This window comes from Rhamphochromis sp. 'chilingali' (assembly GCF_963969265.1).
Source record: "Rhamphochromis sp. 'chilingali' genome assembly, chromosome: 2".
In the NCBI taxonomy this organism is placed as follows: Eukaryota; Metazoa; Chordata; class Actinopteri; order Cichliformes; family Cichlidae; genus Rhamphochromis; species Rhamphochromis sp. 'chilingali'.
In genome coordinates, this window is record NC_137930.1 from 33,197,406 (window position 1) to 33,217,781 (window position 20,376).

At 39.1% G+C, this 20,376-nt stretch overlaps 1 protein-coding gene across 7 annotated transcripts in view; it reads left to right on the plus strand.

The window, feature by feature from the left end:
- vav2 (vav 2 guanine nucleotide exchange factor) overlaps positions 1-20,376 on the plus strand; it is a 196,877-nt gene that overhangs the window by 41,261 nt on the left and 135,240 nt on the right. For all 7 annotated transcript variants that reach the window (XM_080861482.1, XM_080861484.1, XM_080861483.1 and 4 more), the window contains exon 2: positions 15,653-15,769. In XM_080861482.1, coding sequence (XP_080717608.1) covers positions 15,653-15,769 — 117 coding nt within the window. The remainder of the gene's footprint in view (positions 1-15,652; positions 15,770-20,376) is intronic.

Sequence of the window (20,376 nt, forward strand, 5' to 3'; positions counted from 1 at the left end):
TTTATATTTGTCTCTGTATTTATATATGTGTGTGTGTGTGTGTGTATGTGTGTATGTATATATATATATATATATATATATATATATATATATATATATATATATATATATATATATATATATATATATATATATATATATATATATATATAACAGTTCTGTAACTGTAACTTTGGTCGTTGCTGTGCTTTTTTTGGAAGTCGAATTTCCCAGAGGAACCCACCCGAGGGATTAATAAAGTTCTATCTTATCTTATCTTATCTTAACTTGCTCCTTTGATGTTGCTAACCTGAGCTGGATATGCTGACATCTAATAGCAGTAAACGATACAGAATATCATCTTTACATGATAAGGCTGTAATGTGCCTCTAAACAATTTCTGTCCCTGTTTTCTTAGGTCGCCACACTCTCCGTTCCCTCTTTCATGTGAAGCACTTCACTCTGTCATTCAACAGCTTAGGAGATGCCCCTCCCTTCAACCCACTCTCCTTTTTTGCCATCTGCTTTGAAATTAATGCACATGTTGAAAAGTAGGCTAAATCCAAGTGACAGCTTTTTCTCCCTCCTATTTTTAAAGATATGCTGCAGGCAGTGTCCAGCTATGTGGGAGATGGAGTGGAGAGAGCTGGTTTATCAAGCTGCTTCTGCCTCTCAGATTCTCTCACCTCTGCCCTGAGGGATGCTTCTGAGACCATAGGTCATAGCATCGCTTTTCTCAGTTTGCGATCGGCTGTGTTGCTCTTTCACTGCTTTCATTTTCTTGGCCATACTTCTGTTATGCATCAGTCAATTAAATAACACTAAACTATTCCTTTTTCATAGACATTCAGTCAGTTCCTCTGGGATTTCTGTTTTTTGTGATTTTTGAGGGTCAGCACAAATGGATTTGATGAAAATAATATTTAAAACTGGCTGAAATTTAATTCTGTGCTAGTTTGCAGTAAATTGTAGAGCATATAATGGCATGTTAGTGCCACAGAGTCACTTAGTTTCAGGAGAATCATTTTTTGGGGAGAGGGCTTGTGTCAGTCACTGAGAGCCTCTGTTGTAAGACAGCTGAATGCGCCTATGTAGCCGTTTGTAATGTTAATGTTTCTGATGGTTATAGAGAGAGGTGTCAACAATTCTCTCAAAAAAATGTAATGCCTTGGGTGTTCATTTGTGATAGTTTCAGTTTTTGCTGTTTTAAAAGCAGTTAATAAGAAAAAGAAGCATAGCCAGGTTAAAGCCTCAGAACCTGAGTAACTTCAAAGGAAAGAAATAAAAAACATTTTTTTTGCTTGTGACTCAATATAATTTTTTCCCGGTGATTGTCGAATGAAGACAGGCAGGTTTAGAGTGCAATCTTTTAAATGGACTGGTTCTTAAGTAGCACTTTTCTAGTCAATTCAAGCACTCAAATCGCTTTCTTACTACTAATCGCATGCACATAAGTGTTTTTTGCACATAAATGTACAAACACTTGCACTCCTGGATCAGTAACTCTACCTTCTCTACCTTCTGAGCCACAGCTGCCCCATCCTATTGCTGATGATCAATGTTATTTAGCACTGTCTTGCTGAAATAAGCAGTACTTAACTGGAGGAAAAGAAAGATGTAATCTAGATGGAAGCATATGTCAATCCATGTCTACACTGAGTGTACACTGAGTCATTGTACACCGGATTAATGCATGTAAGTTCAACTAGATTGGTATTTTAAATGCACATACATTCATGGTGAAGTGTGATCATGAAAAATCTGTAGAAGCTGTTAAAATGTGAAGGAAAGAGATTGATTTGTCTTAATGTTCTGTTTCTGGTACATTTTTAAAGCTAACATGAAATATTTTATAGCATTTCACATGAAGTGCACTGCGCCCATACAGTGGTACAGAAATAGACCACTCATATTCATATCTTTTGAGCCATGAAAAGAGGTGTAACCTTGTATTTTTGGGGTCTGTTTATACTGCTGCCATGTTGTGGATTACAGACACTGTACGTGGGCTAAAGCCTCCAATTAAGAGACAGCCACAGTGTTACATCTGAAAGGCATAAGCAGCTACATATGGCCATGCACACTCTCTCTTTCTCTTTCCCTCTCACTCTCACACACACCCACACACACATAATATACACATAGTCTTTCCACGCTTGAGGCTTTGGGCTGTGATCTTTCCAAAGGTTTCCTCCTGTGGCCCGTGTGCCAGACAGTCTGGAGAGCTGTGGAGGGGCTGGCGTCGCCTCGCCTGCTGGATGAAAAAGCCAGTAACATTTGCTTTCCGTGGCACAGCAACCAGCTTCCTCTCTTCTCCGTTCCACCTCTCCTGCCCTATCTCCCACCTCCCCTGCTTCTCCTCTTTAGGAGGATTACCGGCAGAAACTGGACGTTTGATCCTGCCTTGCTATCCACCATTGCTGTATCCGTCTGACAAGGCTCTTTGTTTCTTTTACTCTTCCAGACGTCTCTCTTTCTTGCTCTGACTGTGTTTAAAAAAAAAGATAAGTTAAGCCCTTTTGCTGTCTGCTTTTTGATGTCTCAGATTTAGCTCCGGTCTACCTCGAAGGACCCAGGACAGGTGGATCACAGATATGCAAAAAGTTAATTCAATTTTAACTGGAATGGAGCATCGAAGATCATAAAGACAGTTGTTGATAACTTATGACTGTTTCCTTTGATAATGTAGAACGAGCAGTGTAAATGGATAATTAACTGTCATGAAGTGACGGGTTTTCTCAAGCAGCAAAGCTCAGAAATATATAAAAACATAGCAGGCGATGACTTGCATGCTTTGTAAGGGCTTTTTTGTCTGTGTTTTTCTTACCGCTGTGACAGTGTTGTTCATGATTAATTGTGAGGGACAGTGCCAACAAGCTTTCCTTTGTAATTTGCAGCAGAGATGTAAACAGGAAGTGTGCTCCCAATACATAATGTTGTTGACTCAACTACACAGGGTGATCAGGGCCAAAAAAGTTTGATGTCATTGTGATACATTGTGACAGAGGACAGGATTCACTGACCTTAAGCTGTCAAGCTAAAGTGTAAACAGAGTTGCTTCATTAAGGCCTGATGGTTGCGTGACTAAGTTGAGGAAAGCCACCCCCAAAAAAGAAATAACGCCCTTTCAATGTAGGCAGTAATTATAGGATTGTAAGCAGCTCTTGAAATCCAAGCTAACTGTGATTAATTTGTATTGACACTTGTCACGTTGCTTTTAATATTTGTTGAAATAAATAAACGCTGTTATTACAGAATATTATATAAGATCAGGTGGACTATACAAAGGAACTGTAGAAGTGAAAAATACAAGTTACAGTTACAGTAATATTTATAAATATTTATAAATGTTAGTTTTTTTTTTCTGTGACATAACTTTGTTTAAAGTAGCAAACCGGACATCATATAGATCAAAAATGTATATATTATATACATTTTTGATAGAAAACAACACTCAGTGTTTATCAGGAGCAATCTTTCTGTCTGAATGAAAAGGCTGTTAATATTCAGTCCTTATTCAGACGGTAATGGGCAAAGCAGAGGCCAAAAATACTTTGCAGTAAGAAGCAATGCGCCTTTCCTTCTGCTGAGTCTAAATAATAATCTATTTATCAAAGTTGGGCAATCATAAATAGGTGTGACTTTAAGCTGAGAGTAATTATTTCCTATTATCCTAATAAAGACATTGGAAATTTCAAGGGAAAAAAGTATAATGGATGCTGAAGGTCTGGTATTTTATATAGAGCAACAGCTCGCATACCAGAATTGATGGTTCCATCCTCGGACCCTCTAGTCTTGGGTAAGATACTAAACCCTGAGTTACCCCTAATGCATCTGTGTGAGTGTGTGAGCATTAGGTTAATCGCACTGAGACAGAGAAAAAAAATGGATGTGTGCATGGATAAATGAGGCTTGTGGTAAGAAAGCAATTTGAGTGCTTAAATAAAGTCGAAAAGCACTATATGAGTACCATATTTTTCTATGGCTTTTTCATGAAGAATATAAATTTACATTGGATACGGACTGACTGATTAGATGCATGCATTATGTGAACGAGTTGTTTGCTGTTCAGACAGCTTTTTGTTAAGCCTGTTGTTGTAACGGGAGTGCTTCTTATGTAGTGCAAGTTACTTTAGCATAAAGTCTAGAGCAGCCAGGGATCCACCAAGCTTCCAATTAGTAGATGACGTGCTCTACCTCCTAGGTAATGGACACCTCATTGCAGTTTTAGGTCACCATTGTCCAGTATATCACTGATAGTATATAAACTATATCTTACAGCATCCACCCGTCCAATCACCTAATCTGTAAATTGGCTGATTGGTGCATTGTGTGTCACATCTAAGCTGTATGATGATTGAAGCGGGCTGAGCTCGGTCCCACAGCCAGTTGGATAATTAACAGGCTGTTCTCCATGTTAATAGCATTAGTCACCTTGGAGATAATCACAGGCATCTAGAGCACAGAGCCGCAGCCCCTCAGTGTACCTGATAGCCTCCTTAAACAAAGAGCTGACAAATAGACAGCACTAGCTTGTTGACTTTTGGCATAATGTATTTCTTTATTTGTACTAATTGGAAGGTTGGTGGATCCCTGGCTGCCCCAGTCTGCAAAAGGAATAGTACAGGACTATTTAATCTTTGAGAAAACCTTGTTTGACATTTGTGTTCTCAAATACACCTGCAGCCATGTGAAAATCAAAACTTAAATCCTGTGAAACACTAAGTACAATTCATGATTAAGTAGCTTGTACAGTAGAACCACCTTTAGTAGCAATAACTTGAGGTAATAGTTTTCTGTTTGATTTTATCAGTCTCTCACATTGTTTGTTCTCCATCTCCTGCCCATGATTTCAATAGTGTTGAGGTCTGGAATTTGATTGGGTTAGTGCAACAGGTTTTTTTTCAGCCACCGTTGTAGATTGTTGGTGTACTCGGGTCATTGTTCTGTTGCATAAGACAGTCTTAGCTGTCAACACACGACCTCATATTATACTCTAATACTTTGGAATGAAGAGGAGTTCAGAGAGATCAGTGCCTTTAAGGTGCTCAGACCCTGTAGCTGCAAAAGCCCAAACCACCAGTGTGCTTAATGGTTGGTATAGGGTGTTTGTGCTGATATATCGAGTTTGGCTTTCTCTAAACGTGCCTCTGTACATTGCAGGCAAACAAGTTGTCTTTGTGTTTGTCTGTGCAAAGGACATTGTTCCAGAGGTCCTGTAGTTTGTTCAGATGTAACTTGGCAAACCTAAGCCATTTAACCATGTTCTTTTTAGAGAGAATAGGCTTTCTCCTACCAATCCATACTTTTTCAGTGTTTCTTAAAAAACAAAACATGCTAACTTAGGCCTATAGAGTCTGCGATGGTTTTTTTGTTGACATTTCTCTGCACACTCTGACCTAGCTTTCTTCGTGTTAACTCATACCTGAATGCTCCAGACCAGAAAACTGCCAAATTTTTAGCTTTTGTATAGGTGGCCATGCTTGATGATGATCATAGAGAACACATGACTGCATAGAGTTCTGCAATTTATTTTTCCTTTTTTTCTTTTGTTATTCTGGGATTCGTTGCATGTGTGACTAACAGTCTGTAATTTGGAAAAATATAGAGACATATCAAAGCTTATCAGTGTGTTTCACACTCTCATCTGTTCGGATTGGTTGCCAGAAGCTCATATGGTGATTTTGGCTTCCAGTGAAATATGATTCATCTGTATCTGATTCTGTTTTTCACTACAAGCATAATTTGTTTTGGGGCCACAGAAGTGTTTTTAATTAAGTTACTTATGATGAATCTGAAATGTTAAGAGAATGTTAAAGTCGTTGTATGTGTGCTATGTAAAAAAAAAAAAAAAAAAAAATGGAAGGGGAAAAAAAAAAGTCTATACAGATTTCAATTCATAGTTATTTTTTCAGCCTTCTTTGAGTCAGCCTTAAGGAAATGCAGCTCTGCATCATATTATACAAGGCAGTGACTTAATGAGCCTAACGAATGTAGCCATGTTCGGTTAAGTTAGGATCATTTTGTCTAAACTATGCATTTAAAATGAGTATTTGTTTTGAGCCTTTGTTTTGTGTGGAGAGAGCTAATGGGTAATTTATCTTACTGTGAATCTAAATCACCGCAATGAGTCTCACGTTGTGAGGGAAACTCACAGGGGAAAAAGAATAGATGCAGTTCTCCTCTCCATGGCCTCGTGTCATAAATTACCTGGCCATTGATCCATGGGTGTCTAAGATTCTCGGTGGACCTCCTCCACACATTCATCAAGCTTTAAGTCTGCAGCTAATGCCTCAAACACACACTCCTCTCCGGAGGGTCAGCAACATGGCCTGTTGCTTAGATACAACACAGATTTGTATTTATATGAAGAGAAGATTGTACCTGGAGGGCTGCATAATGCACCAAGATGTTTGAACATCTTGGCCTGTGTTAGATTTTTGGTTTAGTATTGAGAAGACACTTTTCATACGCGTAAAACAGTTTGAACAACACCTGCAGAAAGGAGGAAGAAAGCCTCCTGTCTGCCTGATTCTTTGAAACTTAAAACATAAGAAAATATAAGAAAACATATCTTGAATCTGTTTGAATCACATTTGGGAGGTTAAGAAGAAAATCTGAAATAGGAAATTCAGGTAATGTAGAATTAAGTGGCAAATGCATTTGTTCCTTAACTCATTTCCATTTTCTCTGTCAGCTCTGCGCCAATCACATGTGTTTTCATTTCCTCTGCAATAGTCTTTGAGCAATTTTTGTGACAAATGCAATCAGTGGCAGAGTTGTCACTGCAAAGTGACAGTGCTGATGACTTCATAATCAAGTTGTGTTGATGCCAATCATTATATTCATACAAAGTTTTTAACTCTGAAGGCACATACAAGTTGAGCTGGTTGCAAATACAGGTGAAAGCAAAGAACGAGCCTCTCGTTCCAACAATAAACTTCAGTTTTATTGCCCTGCATTTCAGTTGTCAACAGTGTTCATTGTTGCACATTGCTGCTTTAAGGAGTTCTCTTCTTGTTGCCGACTTTGTTTGCAGTGCTCCATCTGGGATTTGAGAATATATGTACAAAAATTGTGGCAGTCCATTCAGGAGATGTTCCAGAGGAAGACCTGACCTGTAGTTCTAGTGAAGGAATCAGTAAAAACATTAATTTCATTCTCTATAAAATCACAATTCTTGAAATAGTTATATACATGCAACAGTCTAGATGAGAGTGGTTAACCATGTGACTACTGAACAGACCACTGTTATGAACATAGTGATACCATAGTGATACAGCAACATCAGGAAGAAGGAACACGAGAAACTTGAGAAGTACCAAGGACTCAGAGAAGAGCTCAAGAAGATGTGGAGGGTGAAGGTAGCAGTGGTCCGAGTGGTAATCGGAGCACTAGGTGCAGTGACTCCCAAGCTAGGCAAGTGGCTCCAGCAGATCCCAGGAACAACATCCTAGATCACTCTCCAGAAGAGTGCAGGACCCTCAAGCTCCCAGGCCTCTGGTACAGGACCTGAGCTCGAAGGATAGACCGCCCAAATGAACGAGAGGGGAATTTTATCTTTTTTTATATATAAAATTAACATAATGACGTGATAATCCATAAAGAATAGTATCCCATCTTGCACTGCTACTAGTAATTTTAACTCATTCATAAGTTGTAGTTAAGGTCCCATTTCCTTTCCCACATAATTATCCATGAGAGCATGCTCTTTGTTCCTAGCGTTGGTCATTTCCACATCAAAAGGTAAAAAGGAGGAAAGTACAGTACGTTAAGACACACCATTCCTCCTTTTTTCAACATTACCTTTAACTCTCTCCCATTGAAAAAGGCTTTTCATTCCCATGAAGATGACTCTTTTGTTGTTGTTATCTTCAGGTTCACTACTTTCATGTGGGAAGCATGTTACTGATGGCTTGTTACGCTTGTGCAACTAATGCATTCTTCCTCACACTGTGTGCTTCTGATCTCATACCCAGTGTTAGTGCTTGTGTTTTTATGAGTAGCCAGTGTAAGGGTGAAGGTAGACTTGATTAAATTATGCTCTACAGCTGTGGTGACTTTCTTCCACTGGAGTCTATGATGCTCTAAGCTGAATTATCTTCCTTTGTAATGGAGATTAACCTCACTAAAAAAATGTACGTAGCCTATTTAACTTCCATATTTTAACATGGGCCACGTGAGCCTCACTAACGAAGCAGTTCTGCCTCGACTGCTAAGGGTTGTACAAGATTTAAAACTGTGGTCAATCCTTCCCTGCTTACAGGCTTTTAGGGGTAATAGGATAAGATTAACACATTTGCATACTATTGCCATGAATTATTCATGCAGTGTCCTCTTCTCTAATTTGCAGGAGCAGGGCCTGTCTCCTCATTCACTTTAACATCTGGGTGACCTGGAAGTGAAGCAAAAGAGCCCCAGTGCCTATCAATCCACTCTTAGTGTCACCTGGCACGTGCCACCCTTGTATTAGCTTGGTACTTACTATAGCTCAGCCAGCCATGTGCACTAGGGTGTGGATTGGAAAAACTGTTGCAATTTGAGATAAAACTATGGTTTACTTAAACATATTGTCCAAGTATTCCTAATGCATTTATTCAATTTTATTTTTAAATGTAACTTTCATTTTGCATCCGTTGCATGTCTGCAGCCCTGGAAACTCAGATGAATCATTGGCTCTTTTAATGTTCATCAAAGCAGACATTGATCACAAATAAGGAAGTCCCAAGAACACAGAGAGGAACTTTGCACTCGTGTTCATATTGATTTTGTTTGTTCCTTTTTTGCGCATTTAAAAGAGAATAGATACAACATGATAGCCTGACAAGAATGAGAGCTTAACTCACTGGCGTTGACACTGGTAAGACCTCATGATAATTTGTGGGGCAAATGCTAAAGACTATTTGGTATTCAGTTTCCACATAACAGATAAGTAGTTTTTTGATAAAGCCAGCTAGCGATGTAATATCTTTGCAATTTGCTAAACTGGTAATTACGCTGAAAATTATGGGATTTAAAAAATGGCTCAACACAACAAGCTGGAGATCACCTCAAAGTGACTTTACAAAATTAGATGTAAAAGCTGTTAAAGACTGCCAATTATATACCCAATATGAGCAGTCAATTAAAAATAACAGCATGCAAGTTTTCTAACTAAAGTAGAATATATCAGTTTTCTTTGTTACCTTTTATTTTAGGTAAATAACCAGTAATAATAAAGATACCACTGACACCGGGTGTTTCCTGGTTTTCAGTTTCTTTCTACTTGTAGTTGGAAATCATCATTTTCAATTGGAACAGCCTCTCAGGTTGAATTTTAAACTCTGAAAGTCAGAACACCCCAACTGCCAATCTTAGATGGCAGCTGTTAACATAAACAGTAGTAAAACTGTTAAACTTTTACTCTGTCGTGCATTTGTGATTTGCCAAATAGGCTTTTGGTAGATCATTGACCAGAGTCTGCCTGTGAATGTGCTGCAGCGGTGTTTTAATGTGCAAAAAGAAAAAAGAGCATTGTTTTGTATTGCTAATGAGTGGCTCAAAATGTTTGGTATAAACAGCATGTGCAAATGAATACAGCGCTGAGAATTATGAATTATGAGCATTATGTAACATGCATGTGCTTATGCTGCTTGTACTAGGCTGAAAGTATTAACTTTGTCTGACCCTTCTGGTTGTTTTTAGGTTATAGTCATAACCATCCATCATATATTATTAATATCTACTAAATCTAGTAATATATGTCAAATATTTTACAAATATTAATTTATCATTTCACAGCACTAGCAATCTGGTAGAAATGTTTTGTGAATTTTTGAAGCTCTTTTTCCCCTCACCTTGTTCCTTTGTTGGCTAGTGATTTAGGCTGAATGGGGTTATTACACAGCTGGTGTAATGGAGATTTTATGTCTCGAGTTTAGCACTTGGATGAGGCATATTTGGGAAGACTGAGTGCTGATCACTACAAAGCATAGACCACTCATTACCAGAAAGCATTTGCCTCCCTTGCTTGCATCATTAACAAAATATTTGAGATCCATGATCACCTTTGCGTTTGGATGCATGCACGTGCATCTTGGTAGGTGTGCAAATGTGTGTGTTTAGACAGCTTAGTCAGCCTTATGCTTTAGTCTTTCTGAGCTCCTTTTTGCTGCTCTCCCTCACCTGCTGATGGCTCTCTTCCTGCTGTTGTAAAGATACAGAATGATTCACAGCCTCTAGTCACAACATGGGGCTCCCAGCTCCCAGACAGGCATCAGTCTCTTTCATTGACTGCAGTTCTGTGACTGACTGTCTGAGTATCTGATGATCTGATCTGACTCACCTCAGTCTGCTGCTTATAAAGCCCTCTCCTCTCCTCTCACCATTTAGTTCCCCTCTTATTTGACTTCAATTGCTTTACGTGCTAATTATTGCTCTTCTTCTGAAAGTGCATGTATTGGTAAAGTTATGTTTCCCCAAGGGTAACGGTTCTAAAATGTCCAACAGTGAAAAGTATACTCTAGTGAAATGAAAATATAATCACTACCTTTGGAAATAAGGTGAGCCAAATGCACGATACTGTGTTTGCAACCTTATCTGCAAGCTATACCTAGTGCTTGTTATCGTGTCTGGACAAAATAGTTTATCTGAACAACCTACTGCATTGCGTTGTTTTTGAACGCACCCTGGACTTGTTAGATGTGCCTTGCTGCATACACTGCCAAGTTTATTAGAAACAGTTTTTTCTTCATACACTTTTTTTCATTTGTTTAAACTGTATTCTCTTCTTTGTTATATCATAATGGTTCTGTTAAAATACATTTAGATTTATATAAAATACTATTACTGTTGTTTTGGTTTCACTGATGTCACTGTCTTTGCTTAATGGGAACTCTTGCCAGACACATCTGGTACCAGAAACAAAGTTTCTTTCTTTCTTTCTTTCTTTCTTTCTTTCTTTCTTTCTTTCTTTCTTTCTTTCTTTCTTTCTTTCTTTCTTTCTTTCTTTCTTTCTTTCTTTCTTTCTTTCTTTCTTTCTTTCTTTCTAATGTTTTGTTTGTAAATTTGCATCTAATTTGTGAAGCGATAGGGGCTAATTGATTCAGGAAACTGGTTCTGATCAGATCAATTTGGAAGCAGTTCTTCTAAATTCTAAGCCTTACATACAACCTCCTCTCTTTTTTGTTATTTCTTCCCCGTGGGCTGTGATCTGCCCCACCTCATTCCCCCTTTTCCCAGACACCAAAGAGCTAGTTTTTTTTTTTCTTTTGGGGGGGAAGCAAAAAACAAGTCACAGTTCCCTGTTACACTTCCTCTCTCCTTCCATATTCATTTGCACACTTTTCTGCATCCCATTTCTCTAATTTGATGTTGTGCGGTTCCAGGAGGAAGTTCTAATTTGTATCTTCTTAGATATGAGCATGTAGTGGGTGTGTGCAGATAAGGACCACCCTCCCACAGGAATAATGCATTATTCTCTGTGTGATGTAGCGTGGTGATATGGTGGAAGGGCTTGTCAAGGATGTGATGGGTCTTTGTTACCTGACTTTTTCCTTTTTTTTTCTCCTTCCTCTTGCCTTCTATCTCGGCACTCCTCCATGCCTTCCTGACAAGTGTGCCTCTTTAAAGAGCTGTTTGCTGTTTGACTGAGAAGTCAAAATCAGAACATTGCTCCAGTGGTGCACACACACCACCTTGTAAAAAGCCTCATCCCATCTCTCTCCCTCTCTTTCTCAAAAATCGTATTTAACTTTGCCATATCTGTTTTGCTTTTCACTTTCCGTTGCTCCTAGACTTTCACTTTCTATCTTCTAAACATGTGATTTAGTTGAAATACTTGCACTGATGCCTGAATCAGATTATTACTGAACTTGCTTCTAGATTGAACACCTTTAGAAGCACGATTTTCAAACTAAAGTGAAGTAAGAGGAGTACTGGGTTGACACCACGTTGCCTTCAGGTGGCAAAGACTCAAAGCAAACAATAAACACACTTGTGTGCTCAACAGAAATGCACACAAGCTCATTTGTTTGTTCACAGTTGCGTTTTTTTTTCCTGGTATGTGGGGGAGGTATTTATGCAAAATACCACGTCTCTATTTCCATCTTTTTTTTTCTCCATGTAAAAAGAGTGTTTTGTAGGTTTGAAGAATTCTTAGACATCAGGTGCACGCAGCAGAACAAGCACGATAACAGCCATTGTTTTAGTCATACAGCCACACGTGGGAGTTATCTTCTTTTTGTTAGTAAAGTTTTGGAAGTAGACTTCATAATCAGTGAATATGTCTTTAATGAGTCTATGCTGGAAAATAGTGACAGATGCTTATCATAGAGGCCCTAGAGCATAAAGGTAATGTTGTTTGGTAGTGGCTCCATGTTATAGTGGTTAATACAGTTGCCTGAGACACCAAAGATTCCTGGTTCCAGACAGTTAAAGTGACTGCTTACCTTCAGGCTTCCCACACACAAGACATTTTCAGTTTCTAAAGCATCTGCTTGTATTAGTTCTATTATTATTATATTTTGTTACATACCTGACTGGTGGGAATAATGCCAACGTAAAGCCGCTTTTTCAACAAACTCAAGTCCCGAAGTTTTCTCCATGGTGTGAATGCCTGCCCAGGGTTTCGCTCTAACTCACATTCTTTGCCTCCTTTAACACCGAGTCTTTTGTTTGCTCAGAAGAGTTTTCACAGTTTCTCCGATTGTTGCGCCATTCAATATTTCGACAACATGGGGAAGGCTATCAGTGGCTAACAAAAGCACTGTCCTCCAGTCTTTCATCTGGTGGCAGACACACACACACAAACAGAACTGCATGGCTAACGTGACACTTATATTCAACCAGTGTGATTGCTGGTGTTATTATTATTCAACGACCAGTACCACCAGATTGTGCAGGAAACGTTAAAAATGATGGATATACGATTGCTCTGAGTTCATGTAACTTTGAATTCTCCTTAAATTAATAAAATATACATAGTTGGTGAATTTTAATTAAAATTCTGATGTTTCTTTTTTATCAGTGTCTCAATGCGAGATGCACTTGCAACCCTCTAAATAAAATTCAGGATTTTCTGTGCTTTGCCTTGAATTTGTTCCAGACACTGAGGTAATACTTGATAGATTGTGCTGAGGGCTACATCAGCTTAAGGGGATGACCATACTCTGTTTTCTATCAAGTGCACCCACTCTTCCCACTCTAGGAGAAAAAGTATATGTATTCTATTTATTTACTTTTTTATCATTATTTTTAACTTCGATCATAGCAACTGTGCTTATTCCTACAGTGGTTTTCTTATCGCCAAATATACATTTGAATGTCAGACACATCTCCCGCCTGCTGATCCATATCTGTAGATTCTCTCTTTCTCTCGTTTGTAAACCACTCCAGCAAATGTTACCTTTTCTTATCTGAATTGGGAAAATAAGCTTTTTTTCTTCACCCCATTCACAGCACGTGTGGATCTGTAGACAGGATAACCTTGGTTGCTGAACTGTAAATGTCACTGTGGCTTGCTAGCCAGTTGCATTTCTTTTCACAGGCCAGTGTGGCTCTCTTACGGGGGCACACCCGTGACACCAGGACTAAGCAGATGTGCACACATGAATGAGAATGAGTCAGCAGGGCTCTCACTGTTGACCAGGAGAGGCTGGCTGAAATATCATCAAATGCCAGAAATACTTGACAGATGAAAGATTATCAAAGAGATAATAGCAACAAACACGATGTGCTCTGCAAAAACAAACACCCCCCCCCCCAATCCCTTCAGGGTGAAAACCAAGGCTGAAGAAGGTGATGACCAGGCGCAGCACCAGGACACACTATAGCTCATCAAGCTGCAGAAAGGCACAATGCACACCTCTCAGTGCCTGGAAAATGGATAATACTGCACCTGAAAACCCACTGGAGCTTATTGTTGCTGCCTTTGAAAGGATTTTAACATTAACTAGACATCAAGTGTGACTTGCAAGGCTTCTGGTTAATTTACTGGTTTTATCCAACAGCTATTACAAAGATGGAGTATGTTGTCAACGCTTTTACTAGAATCAAAGCAATCAAGTTTTTTGTTTCATACATACTCACTCATTTATGTCTCCTTTTGTGTGTTCTTTCTGCTTCCATGGCCATCAGTTTATATCGCTTGCATGCAGAAAATTGAAAGGGCATATCTAAGCAGCATCTGGATTTGCATGCTAGGTAATTTGTTCTTCACACAGAAAGATGGTAGATGGGAGGCAGTTATGCTTATTAATATTTCAATACTGCGGTTATTGGTCTGTGCCTCAGCCCTCAAGGTTTATCTGTGTGATGGCGTATTTTGGGGACTGAGACCATCAATATTCGTGGCAGGAGGGTATTATGCAGTTTATTATGAGCATCCTTTGCCTGCTGTAGGTTCCCAACCATTGCCCCCAAATGGCTCTTCAGTCTCAAGATCACTAACTTGTGATCTTGAAACAGTGTTCAGCAATTTATTTATTTTTTTTACTGCCAGTGTAAAAACAGAGGGTGCCTGACTGTCATGCATTAATTTAGACTGGCATACTGGCCAGGGTAGTTTAGCGGTCTGCAGGGTAGTTTTACGTTACAGCATCAGTGGATCTTGCTTAAAGTGTGTAGTTTAGAGATGTTTTATGCATATACTCTTTATATAACAGGTCGATGAATTTGGTTAGCAAAGGTGTATGAATCAACTGTATGGTCCATTGCCCATAGGTCACAGATAAAATACTAGAATTTCAATTACCAGTCTTCTTGACTGTACTGTTAGTAGCATTAATGCTATTAGAATATTATTGTGGTTAAACCCCCCACCAAAAACCACAAAGTGTGCACTTTTGCAATTTAAAAAAAAGTGTTTAATTGGATCAATTTTTTTTTTAAAGGGAAAATGGGAGAAAAATGGGCCATTGTGTTGAGATCAACTTTTAAATCCTACCTTTTTTGTGGAGGGGGTGGTGTGTGTGTGTGTGTGTGTGTGTGTGTGTGTGTGTGTGTGTGTGTGTGTGTGGTCCTCCTTTTTATATAAAAAAAATGAACAGATTAAGAAGCTGAATGCTTTCCTAGCAATTCAGAGACAACATCATTAACTGCATGGACTTGTAAGACTGTGTCTCTACCTGTATATACGCTGAACATTGGAATATTCACATTTCTGTAAAATTTGTAAGTTGCACATGGCATTTTAAAAGGAATTTGTGTAATTGTTGTTGGACACTCTTTGAGACCTTTCAGTATGAGGTAAATGTCAGAAGCCATCAGGTCGAGTGTACCTCGGAGCAGGTCTTTGCTGCTGGGCTTGTCCAAGGACACCTTGTCTCCTCTCTTTGCACTCCTTATTTCAGTCTGAGGAACAGCCCATCAAACTCAGGAGAAGCAATCATCAGTTTCATATTTGGTGCTGAAAACCAACACAAACACATTGGGAAGGGATAAACTGGGGCAGCCTGGCCATCATTAACCAGGAAATTATCTATTTCCAAGAATGCTGTGGCACTGAATTATAATATTAAACTGACAACATGTTTCCAAGGAAAACATACTTCTTGTTTAGTCATGTTGATAAACACCTAAATGAGTCCAAGATGTGTTTTTTTTGTGAGTGTGTTGTTGTTTTTTTGCTTTCATATTGTTTTGTGAATTTATAATTAAATGATATTATTTATTTCCTTTTTTTTTCTGGTTTTAGTTCCTGTGTTTGAAGAACATCCGGACATTTCTGAAGGTGTGTCATGACAAGTTTGGGCTCCGTAACAGTGAACTCTTTGACCCGTTCGACCTCTTTGATGTCAGAGACTTTGGCAAGGTGAGTTAAACATTACAAAACATGGATTCATGTTCAGCTGTTTAGTCTCCAAAATGTCCTTTGACATTGCATGGGACAGAAACAGTACTGCCCACTTTAACTGCGCTGGCTACTTAGAGACATGATGTTGCTTGTGTTTCTGATAATATCAATCAGGCTACAACATTCAAGATGTGGCATTTTTCTGATTAGATCTTGTTCTACAGGCTGGAGTTTGAGTCTGGACATTTTTCAGCTTTGAAATGTGGAATTTGCTGCGTTTATCACATGATACTCGTTTTTCTTCTGCTGTTACTACTGCTTGTTTGGAACTTATGAATACTCATTTTGCCCTCAATATAATGTGAAAAGCATGTGTAGAAGACATGTGCATTATAGTGCAGCATGCCTGTAAGGCTTGCATGAGTTTAAAGGTAGTTCAAAGTCAAACTGGTCAGCTGGTTACATTAGCTGTCATTGTGGAGCTGAGAGCTCAGCTGAGCATTTGGTGTGTAGCACCTCAGGGTCAGCAATCTCATCTCGTGTCACTAAGTGACGAGAGTTAAGTGCAATACTCTTTCCTAACATTCTGCAATCTGTGCCTACAGTAAGGTGGGATATGTGTGTTGGCCCAACAGTGAAGATGTCTGACTCACTTGTGCATAGTATTAGCTGATGAAGAGTTTAATGAACATTTGTTTTGTGCAATATTAAAGTGGACTTTTAAAAACGTATTTAGTGGTTAACCAGAGACCCTCAGAGGAATTTCCTAAATGTGAAAATTTAGGCAGACTGCAAAGCTACATGTTGGCTCCTTGTACCTGGCTTGACAGCCAGACATCTAGGAAAGAAAAACACTCGAGGTGGTTTAACATCAAATCAGGATTTCTTTGAAGATGATCTTAGCACTTCTACCAATTTGTTGATCCAGAAAACTCAGGAGGGGATTATATTTTTCTACCAGAACTGGGAATACCTTAGGATGCACCCAGCTGTTGTACATACCTGGGGGAAAACACTTCTGGTTACTTTCTTTCATCTGGTCCTGAAAAAATTTATCATCAAATCAGCTGGTTTAACTCCAGGTTTATATATCATTAAAAATATCAACATACAGCACTGCTTTTAAATATGACTTTTTTCCATGCATCTCTCGCTGGTTAGCTTAGTCAAAAAGTAAAAACGGGATGGCAACCTCTTTGGCTAGAAAAAAAATGTGGTTGCCCTGTGATAATAATTTTGATCAGATACTAGTCTGCAACCATGGTTTTCTCTAGTGTGTCTGTTGTATAACAAGACAATCATGCCATGGTCAACATATCGTGTTGGTTTCAGCTGCTGAAGATGTAATAGCTTTGACTGCACCGTGTGTGGCTACAGAGTGAGCCTTGGCTTCTTTTCGGCTGTTAAAACAGGCTGCATGTAATGCATGATGTTCATAAATTAGATGGTGGCAGCTCATGCCATTGTGCCAAGACTTATGTGGTACATGTTTATGTGATGTTAATACTGTAGCCTTTCAGCTGATTGAAAAAGCTGTATTTATACTGAAGCCTGGAGAATATTCTGTAGAGGTGATGTATGAATAAACTATATTACATCATTTTTGAATGATGACAATGAGGAATGTTATCTACTCATTAATCTATTAAATTCCAGATCTTAAACACGCTCGCTCATCCTGCTGTGGGCTGAAAAATATAGGCCCAATGAAAGAAGAGGAAAAAAGGAATGAAAGGAAAGTTAAAGGAGACAAGGACTCATTTGGCAGTTTGTAGATAAACCACAAGACGATATCTGAGAGTCAATGAGCTTTCAGTGAATGGTATTAAAATCCAACGGCAGTCAGAATCAATCACATAGGCCCTCCATATGTCAATTTAGAAATTGCTTTTGTATGGTCTCAGTGGTGGCAGGCTTGTCTCACTATTGATTTTCCATTAAGGGCCAAACATCACATTATAATATATTGAATTGAGCAGATCCCCACTAATGTGACATACATTTAAATAGTGAGCATGCCTCATAAACGGAAGATAAAGAGGGACGTTTTATTCTTGCAGTTTATATGAGCCATCCTCTTTTGTTACCTTGACGCAAAAAATGTCGTGTCCACGTCTGATACAGAACAATGGGACATTATGAATTAGGTCCTAAATATGTGAATAGGATACAGTGAAAATATCTCATTCTTCCCTTCTTTCTGTACTAATTTTTGTTGAAAATGCTTGGGATCAGAGTAACAAACAGGGCATTCTGCTAAGTACAGCCCTAATGGTTGGTTGGAACTACAGTGAAAGCTATAATTTAAGAGTGGAATTAAACCAGATGGGTTTGGGGAGAGGGTTTTTTTTTTTTTTTTTGGTGGCAGAGCTTCTATAAACATTAATCAGCCCCCATCCACCTTTCATACCTCCACATTTGCTGCCAGGGGACCCAGAGTTCATCTCCCTTGGCCTCTGGTCACCATCTCTTCCTCTAATGATGGCTTTCCGCAGGTCACAGGCAGAGAGATTCAAGGCCAAAAGAGCCCAATGCTATTACAAAGTAATTGTGCCTCCAAAACCTCCCCGCTACGTTTTCCAGCGGGGCTGGTATTGAAACAGATGAAGCAAATAACCAACTCGATGTTTTCTACCGACTTTTCTTATTTTTAATAATCAAAGTAATTTCATCCCAAGACACCTTTGGCCACATCCAACTTCGGCTTATGCTCGCTTGTTTTGTGAAGCCCTTGTATGCTTTCATGCACATATCGCCACACTTTGATTCTTTGCGCTCTAACCCATCCCCCATCATTAGAAATTCATTATGACATCATTAAACCAATGAAATACAGCTTATTACAGTAGACCCCAGAGAACGCTTTTATTTAAACACCTCCCTCCATCCGAACCCAGCCGCCTCGATCCTTTCTCCCAACCTATTTTAATTAGCCACCAAAGGAACATTGCTGTCATTTAAATGAACATGGTAATCAGTTTATTTGGCTGTTGCCATGATTAGCATAATTAGCCTGCACCTGTTAACCATCTATCAACAGTTTGGTAATTTTCCATGTGTGACTGGAGAGCAGTGGAGGAAGGAAGCTTTCTGACAGATTTGCTGTCTTCATTAAAGGAAATGGCGTCATTTATTTGAGATGCAGCCAGAGTTGCTTGGATCCATTTCTAGATTGAAATAGCCTTGGATCCATGACTGAGGGACTTGTGAAGTGTAAAGCTATAAAAGTAATGCTCAGTGACTTGATAGTGAAGTGTCAAGGTGAATTTCACTTGTAGGCTGCATTTGAATGGAAAGTGGATGTTCAGTACGTCATGGTCCCCCGTTTTTAACCTAGTGTTTTGAGTTTTGTTGTGGTTTCATACCATTGCATTAAGAAGACAATTTAAGTTCAAGCTTTGAATTTAGTCCTGACTTTAGTTCTTTTGAGTGTCTCTGAGTTTATCTATATTTCTAGTTCATGGTGTCTTGTTTGATATTAGGGTCCTTTTATGTCTTTGTTTCATCTCTGTGTCTTGTCCTCGGCATCTCCTGTGGAAGTCAGTCTTGTTTCTATGTTTATTTACCTTTGTTTCCCCAGTTGTCTTTGTCTGTCTCTCTGTGTCTTTCTGGTTTCTCAGTGTCCCTCTCTCTCCCACTCCTGTCCCTAACTCTCTAGCTCTTTCTCTTGTCTCTAGCTCGCTGGGTCTCTCAGTCTTTCAGCTTTGTTATGTTTCTCGTACTTCCTGTTTTATTCTGATAGTCACTTGTCCATCATTGTGTGCTGCATCATGTTTCGTTTTCCTTTCCCTGTCTGTCAATTAGATTATACCCAGCCGTGTTCCCCGGGTGTTTCCCCTCTGCCCTCATTCCCTGTGTCTATTTATTAGCTGCATTTCCCTCTGTTCCTCGTCGCAATCTACCGCAATGCTGTGTGGGCGTTCTGTTCAGTGGTTCTCGCTAATGTGCTCTGGTACCTGCCAGTAGGGCTGGGCCATATTATACCGTTCACGGTAATACCGGTATAATGTTAGGCAACGATAGGAAAATGAAATATCGCGATAGAATGGGAGTAAAACGCGCATGCGCAGTGCCTTTGTTTTCATATGCACATGGCCGATTGTTGAGTGAAACAGATGAACCAGAATTGGTTTGTAAAAATGGTGCAACTTCCGTGATGTGGAACTGGTTTGGTGTTTGTCCGTCAGATACACAACAAAGCACATTTTTTTGCAGAACATGCAAGCGGCCGTTGTTATTGTCATATTTGTCGGACTAAGATGCTCTTAAATCTGGGAGTAATCTGGGTCCTAAACTCCGTATCTTTCAGGTCAAACAACACTGCAGCATCACTTAGAGTTAAAAACTGTCTAAATTCTTTCATCTTTAATAAAACGATCAGCATTGCTGCTTTACCAGGTGTAACTATAAAGTTTAACTTCCAGGCATCCATGAAAACAAAAGTTATTACATTTAACGGAGTTAGAAGTTAGCAGGAAGCTAGCGGAAGTTAGCTCGCTAGTTTCGCTAGTTACCTAAGCATGATATTGCATGTTCTGACCGAGAGATTTCTGAAAAAAATCAAACGTACAGCTCTGCTATCACTTCCAACATAAATGAAGACAGGAAACTAAACAGCAGTGATG